Source organism: Eimeria maxima, genomic scaffold (assembly GCF_000499605.1).
Source record: "Eimeria maxima Weybridge genomic scaffold, Emw_scaff1009, whole genome shotgun sequence".
Taxonomy (NCBI): Eukaryota; Apicomplexa; class Conoidasida; order Eucoccidiorida; family Eimeriidae; genus Eimeria; species Eimeria maxima.
In genome coordinates, this window is record NW_013563364.1 from 5,336 (window position 1) to 13,050 (window position 7,715).

The 7,715-nt window shown below is 48.8% G+C and overlaps 2 protein-coding genes across 2 annotated transcripts in view; one reads left to right on the top strand and one right to left on the bottom strand.

The window, feature by feature from the left end:
* EMWEY_00047150 (hypothetical protein, conserved) overlaps window positions 1-1,971 on the bottom strand; it is a gene marked incomplete at both ends in the record, with an annotated part of 2,601 nt that extends 630 nt beyond the window's left edge. The window contains 3 exons of the mRNA XM_013477182.1: window positions 59-718; window positions 999-1,133; window positions 1,887-1,971. Coding sequence (XP_013332636.1) covers window positions 59-718; window positions 999-1,133; window positions 1,887-1,971 — 880 coding nt within the window. The remainder of the gene's footprint in view (window positions 1-58; window positions 719-998; window positions 1,134-1,886) is intronic.
* Window positions 1,972-3,839: 1,868 nt separating this feature from the next.
* On the top strand, window positions 3,840-4,520 carry EMWEY_00047160 (hypothetical protein; the record flags this gene model as incomplete). The annotated part of the gene is made up of 1 exon (XM_013477183.1): window positions 3,840-4,520. One exon carries the CDS (start codon window positions 3,840-3,842, stop codon window positions 4,518-4,520), a length of 681 nt encoding a protein of 226 aa, XP_013332637.1.
* Window positions 4,521-7,715: the final 3,195 nt, after the last annotated feature.

Here is a 7,715-nt window from a genome sequence, read left to right on the forward strand (position 1 = left end):
AAAAAAAAAAAAAAAGAAAAAATAAATAAATAAATAAATAAATTATATTTATATTTACCTGGTTTCTCGAATTTGCTATTCATTGCATCGAAATCGAATTCCTCCGCAACTTCATTCTTAAGTTGCATATTTGGTTTACTAGCCAATTCGCCAACGGGCTCATGGAGGGCCTCCTTGTACCCCCCTCCTCTTCCTTCTGTTCTTCCTCCTCTTTCTCCATCTCTTCCATCAGGCCTGGGGCCCCTTCCTCTTCCTCCACCTTGTCTGCCTCCACCAGGGCCTCCTCCGCTCTTTGCTCCACCTCTACCCCGAGAGTTGCTTGGAGGACGGACTCCGTCGTGTTGTTGGGGGGGGCCCCCGGTTGCTCCTACAGAACCCAAATCCTCCACTGTCTGCTGCTGAGGAGTAGGGCCTCCTCTACCAGGGAACGAGGCACCGGGGGCGCAGCAAGAATCTGCCATCTCGTTAGGCGCATTGGGGGCTCCCCCAAGGGCACCAAACATAGAAGAGGGGTCCCCGCTAGGCCCACCAGTCACATGCGAGGCTGGAGACCCAACACCAGGACGAAGGAGGGAGGAAGGTGCGCCAGGACGTTGAGGGGCCCCCGAGGGGCCCCCCATGTCCATACTTATGATGGCAGGGTCTTGTGGGTAGGGTGGCGCGGGTGCTGCTGGCACTTCAGGCTCGCTGCAGACCGTCAGATCTTTTATGTGCTTCCCTGCATGCATAATAATGAAAATAAATAAATAATATATTAATAATACATATATCTATAAACCTTTAATCGTAAATAAATCGTATATTAATAATACATACCCGTAAACCCTACACGTCTGGCTACCAAGAGCAGATAGATGTAGGCATAACGTAGTAGGCATGAGACTAAATGACTACACTAACTTCAATTGTTTTCCTCCCCTAAATATGAATAATAAATCAACTTTAATTAATGACGAGAGAAGGGAGGGAAAGAAAAGAAAGAAAGGGAACAAACTAACCATAGAAAACAACGGAGTTGTATATTTCTGGTGAGGGAGGAACGGGAATAGGCACAGGACGATCTTCTGTGCCAAAGGATTGCACAAAGCGAAGGGAAACCGTTGAGGCCACCGTGTTGATGGAGTCGAGGATACCTGCAGGAGAAAAAGGAAAAAAAGATACATGCATGCATAAGAAAACTACATTTTTGCACACAACAACACAAACATACACATACACCCACTGTGCCAAAATCACGCATAGAGAGAGGATGACGACTCCTAATACCTCACAGAGCAATAATGGAGAAAAAACGCCACTGTATAAGGGGAAAATAAGGGAAAATAAGCCGTTATGCAACAAGCACGGATAAAACAACGGACATGCAACAAAAGGCTGCATCCTGAAGCAAATATTTGGCTTCGGCATAACTTGTTTAATTGTATACTAATATAAGGAAGAAAAACTATGATAGAGCACAGAGAAAGCCGTACTGCTCCGCAGACAAGGAAACATATACAGATATGTTCCTCGTGCAAGAAGGAACACGCTGTCAGCCGCTCAGAAATCATTGCCATGGATCTTAAACTCTTATAAGGAATTAAAAATAGTATGCGCTATAATTGTACGAATTTTCGCTAGAAAACATTCATAAATTAATGCAGGAGAGGCCCGCTCATGGTTGTGCAGAAACCATGGCTGCGTGATGGGCGTATTTCTGTTGGGTGAAGATTCTCGTTTCTAGCGGATGCTTTAGGGTCGTCTTATTTGAATACATTGAGGAAAACACAGAAAAAGTGGCAATAAAAACATGCAAAAGGAGCAGCCCCACTCGAACAGGTACTCGGAAACAGGACGGCTGCAGGGAGGCCGGCTGAGGGAATTGTGACAATTTTCGGTCCTCTCACCTTCATACCGAATATCCGAAGTAGTAATTAAAGAAATTCTGCTGCCGGTATACGGCAGCTCCTCCCCAGCCCCCTGCGAACCCATCGTGAATACCTCTTCTCCCCGTTGACTGCTGAGTGGTTCTGCTGGGCGGTTAAGGGAACAACAACAGCTCCTGGTGCATCCCTAGGAAGACTTTACCATTTAAACATGGTGACTCCGTCATATTTATATTCTCCCCCCGCCAAACACTTACACCGTGCACCAGCCAGCGCAGCTCCGCAACGTTCGAACGAGCCCGCTGATGCTACTACAACTACTGCATGCAGCAGCATATGTTTGTCATCCTGTATGTGGTCAACGGCACTGCACACCGCGCAACACCCCTACCTTCCTATTAACTGAAGAGAAAGGTTATTTTATCTTTTTTTATAATTATTCTCCCTTTTTTACCGTCATTTGGAGGCCCAACGCCTTCTGCAGACAACATGCTTTACGGCAGGTGCCGTGTCTGTAGTAGGCTGCTACCCAGCAGCAGCCTAGTGCATTGGCATCCGGTACTAAGCAAAGAGCAAAAGGGCCTGTATAATAGGCTGCTGTGTTCAAAAGTAGCGAAATATATATGCACTACATCATAGAGGAACGTACAAACTGCAGCACTACGTTTTTTTCGCGGCCTACTGGGCGCACACGTGTGCATGGTTGCTCAGCTGTCCAGTAAGGTAGGAGGAGAGCTGCAGCATGCCGCCCCTCTACAGTGGTGGGGAATTAACATTTTTTGTTATAATTATACGTAGAGTGAGGAAAGCAATGGGGGTATTGCTGTTTTCTTGTTTTTCTTTGTTGTAGATCAGTGTGTGCATGGGTATATAGCATATGTCCTAGCCTGCCAGCAGCCAATGGTGGTGCATGCGTTTCTATCTCTTCTGTACATGTTTGCTACTTTTCCCCTCTTTGTAGTTGATGAACTATTTAAGGCATGAGTGCATGCACGAAGAAGCAGCTTGATTCAGCTTGCATGCGCATTGACTTGGATAACGGGTCTTGCTGCAGTGTGACTGCAACTCGTCACGACCCCTCTGCTCTCCGCAGCATTCCCCAGCATTGACACCATTGCCCCCAGTGAATCTAGAGGTTCGGGCGTATAGGGAGGTGGTAAAGGTGAATAATAATGTATATTGACTCACCTTTTGCGCGCAATCGTGCTACGACTGACGGGTCGTGTTGTTAGTACACTTAGCACTGTTCAATAATAGAGGAGATGCGCATGCAAGAGCTGCGCATGCAAGAGCTGCAGACCCTTCCCCTCTACTCGGCCTAACGGCTATAGATAGCGCATGTCAGTAAGGAAGAGGCCATGAAATAATTAAGCAATTATATTCACATTCCCTCCCTCTGCATGCATGCACGCATTCCTCTCGACTTCCCCTCTTCTTTCCTTCCTTATTACGGTCTGCCTTACTGTCAGCTTACCACCAACTGCAACACCTTGTTGCAGCAAAATGAATTAACTATCCAATTCCTATCCAAAAGAAAAGGGAAAAAGAAAAGTAAAAAAAAGAAGAAAAGGACCATGTAGGATTCCCTTCTCCTCTTGTGTTTCCACGGAAGTATGACGAGGAAGCAGAACTCATGAGGAAGAAGAGGAACTTTCCTACATTGGCGCGGATATCACTGTCGATTCAGACCCCTCTCGCTATGCTGAGCAAGATTCCAGTGTTTGCTTCCTTTTATTCCCAGCCTTGACCCTCGCAGCAGCGAAGAACAACTGCTACTGCTTGCAGTTGCTGCTACAGCATGGGGCTGATTCCAACGTCAAAGACGTCGCACGCTTCACAGCACTTCACTTTGTAGTACGGACGCACTGCGTAAAGTCTGCAGAAAAACTCCTTAAAAAGGGCGCTAACTGCGAAACTGCTAATTCCAACGGATGGACTCCACTCTACCTCGCGAGGCTCCTCAAGTCTAGGGCGATGACTCAGCTGTTCGAGCCCCTTGGGCACAGCCCTCAGCAGCAGAGGTTTCCTTCACAAAAACCTTCTCCTAAACAGCGGCAAGCAACACCAGGAGCTGAAAGGGTGGAAGGAGAAATACGCTTGATTGACGGCTCGGCTGATGGGGATATAGAGGCACCCCTACCTATTATAAGTGTGAATCCTTCGGCCCCGGTTCCGCGTGAAGCAGTAGCGAAGGTCAAGAAGTTGAAAGAGGCCGGGAATGCTGCCTTCTGTATGAGGGACTCGGCCGCAGCCAAAGCCAAGTACACCAAGCCAATTGAGGTATGCCCTAAGGTGGAGGCGACGCGGGAGCTTCTTGGGGTACTCTATTCGAACCGAAGTTTCACTCACAAACAACTTGAAGACGCGCAGGGGGCCCTGGCGGTCGCGCAGGCGGCGGTGCAGCTGCTTCCCGAATGGAGCAAATCACAATATCGCCTGGAGAGAGCCCGCCGCCTCGGCGGCTCGAAGGAGGCGTACGTCGCCCAGTTGTGGAAACGGCTCCGAGGAGACCCGAAAAATAGCCAGATTCGAGAGGAGATGAACACAGCAGTGCAGGCGGCCCGGAAGATTCACGCGGACAGGACCACCGCTGGTACGCCGACTGCTTGTGGCCAGCCTATGGGAAGAGATGCTGGTGTCTCTCAGATGCCCTGAGGGGGGCGGAGGTCACGGAGGGACCGCGAGACGCTCAGTCGTCCCTATTGTACCAGAGGGTTAATAGTAAACCCTTGGTAAGGGTTTAAGGCCTCGCGTCGACCCTCGGAAGATCGAGCTGCTGCCGTGTCAGTGTGTGCCTAAAGCAGCCAAAACCTAAGAGGCTTCCGTAGGGGTGCTCCCTCCTCCCTCCCTCGCCCTCGCTTACTGTGGAGGTAGCCTCGGCGGGTCCCGTGTACACCCCCCTCGAGTCCTCCTGCCACTCAAACTGAGGAAGGGACCTGGCCCTGGCCATTTCAGGTTGACAATCCAAAGACTTAGAGACACCCCGTCTCCTCAAATAGCCAAGAAGCACACGTAGTGCCAGCGTTGGTCAGCTGAGACCTACACGTGTTGCATGCATGCTGCATGCATACGTAATCTATTCTCTTGCTGCATACACTATTACTGCACAAAAGTATTACTATTAACGTAAAAGTAATAGAATTGATAATCAATTAACTTAGTCTATAGGAAGCAAAGGGTTCACTAGTATTAAAGGGAATATAGTGATTATAATAAGGACAACCTTCTCACTATCCTCTCCTCCTTCATATTTACAATTAATTAGTATTTATTTATACATTTATATTCGTCTTTTTTATTCTTTTTTCTCCTACTTTCTTCCTTTTTCTCTATCTTGTTTACCGTGCAGCTGCATGCACAGACGCGTCTCTGTGTCTCGAGGGTGTGTAAGGGTATGCAGCCCCATTAATTGTTTGCATGCATGAATAAATAGAAAAATAAATATAATTTGGTATATTTAAATGCATGCATTGGAGGGGAAGACAGCATAATATTTAAAGAAGCCAGTGTTGGGGCTTGCTGCAGCATGCAGCAGCAGCAGCAGCACGGCCCCACCCGCTGCATCATTTGTTGTATTTTCTGTTGCTGTCTCTGTTCTTCTTGTTAAAATAATAAAATAAATAGGTATAATATAAACAAATACAATTAATAATATATTTATATTCAATAAAAAGCAACAAGTATATCTTTCCCCACACTCCCCCCTCATGGCTTCCTTACAACCTCTGTGAGTTATCGATCCCCTGGATACGGGATCGTGTTGGGATCGTGTTGGGATCGTGTTGGGATCGTCTTGGGATCGTCTGGGATCGTCTTTCGTCTTCTTTTCTCTCATGCCTTCTTCTCTCTTCAATCCCCACGCAGTCATTTAGTGTAGGGAGCACCAGCTCCCTAGCAACAGCAGCAACGGCAACAGCAGCAGCAGCAGCAACTGCTGCTGCTGCTGCTCCCCGTTGCTTTCCGCCAAATACTCCTTCTACAGCGTTTCCCCATTTGCTGCTGCGGCTGCTGCAGTTGGTGCTGCAGCAGCTGCTGTAGCAGCAGCAGCTGTTGCTGCCGTCGTTGCCTCCCGCCCTCCTCGTTGCCGTTGTTGTCTCGCAGGCCTAAACCCTAAACCCTAAACCCTAGCAAAGGGGGGTTTAGCCCGCATGCGATGGATTCTTATGGAGATAATTAGGGTTTAGGGTTTAGCTCCTCTATTTATTTATTTTTTTCTTCTTTTTTATTAAGGATGGCGCGCTGCCGCTTCTCCCCTCGGCTGCATGCATTCAGGGGCCCCACAGCAGCAGCAAGAGAAGCCCGTCTCCATCTCCTTAAGGGTCTCTGCTGTACGCGCAATACTTTGCTGCAGCAGCCGCAGCAGCAGCAGCAGCAGGGAAACAGTAGTAGTAGCTGTACATACACCGCAGAGGAGACAGCTAAAAGGGGACAACAAGAAGATGGTACTTCCCTTGTTGCTGCAATAAAAGGAGACAGTCTCTGCTGCAGCAGATCTGCTGTTGCATCTGTGCTGCAGCGATCTGCCTGTGCACTACAGCAGCAGCAGCAGCAGCAGCAGCAGCAGAGGGCCTCCTTCTTTACGCATGCAGCATCTGGCTCCTTGCTGCTGCGGTCATTAGGTCGTCTCCTAACAGAAGGAGTAAGGCCAAGGGTCCCCTCAGGTGTCTCTGCTGCTGCTGCAGCAGCAGCAGCATCCACCCCCAATGCTGCTGCTGTTGCTGCTCCTTCGCCTGAAACTCCCACAGCAGCAACCACAGCAGCAGCTGGTGCTGCTACTGCTGCCCCGCGGATAGGTGGAGCAGCAGAGACAGCTGGTGTCTCCTCCTCTAATGTGTCTCCTTTACAAAGGGGACGGTCGTTTTCCCATGTTGCCTCTGCGCAGCTGCAGCAGCTGCAGCAGCTGCAGCAGCAGCAGCTGCAGCAGCAGCAGCTGCAGCAGCAGCAGCTGCAGCAGCAGCAGCAGCAAAAGGACCCCCCAACAAATGCGCCTCTGACCCCCCCGGAAGATTTGCTGCTGCAGCGTGAGAGCAGCAGGATAAACTTAACAACCCACCAACGGAGCAGCAGCAGCAGCTGCAGCAGCAGGTGCAACAGCAGCAGCAGCAGCAGTACAAGCTGCAGCACTGCTCGTCGCCGATACAGCAGCAGCAGCAGCAACAGCAGCAACAGGAGCAGCAAAAGTATGGGTCTATCTATCCCTGCCTCCAGGCCTATAGGCAATATAAATAATATCCCTAATACCCCTACAGGGACAGGAGCAAAGAGAACATATAGGGCCCCCATCATGGGGGCCCCCCTAGGGGCCCCTTCCTTTGGTGTTTCCCCCATAGGGGCCCCCCTGGATATATCATCCCCGTTAGGGTATAGATTCCCCCATAAAGGAGGGCCCTCTATTGGTGTAGGTGTAGGAAGAATGTGTTTTAGTGGTGGTGTTGGTTGTGGTGGTGGGGGCCCCCATCGTCGGTGCCCTTATGAGGTATTGGGGTGTATAAGGGGGGCCCCCCTAACAGATATTAAGAAAGCATTTAGGGAAAAGGCAAAGAAATATCATCCAGATGTTAATCCTAATCCACAAGCTAAACAAATCATGGCAGATATTACTGCGTACGTTATATTCATATGCATATGCATGCATGCATGCATATGTATATGTATATGTATATGCATATGTATATGCATACAAGCTGCTGCTGCTGCTCATGCTGCTGCTCATGCTGCTGCTGCTAATGGGAAAGGTTATGGTATTATTATAGCAGCTATACAAAGGCATACATCAATCTATAAGGGAAACAGGATATTATACATTAGCCGTGCTATATATATATATATATATATATATATATATATATA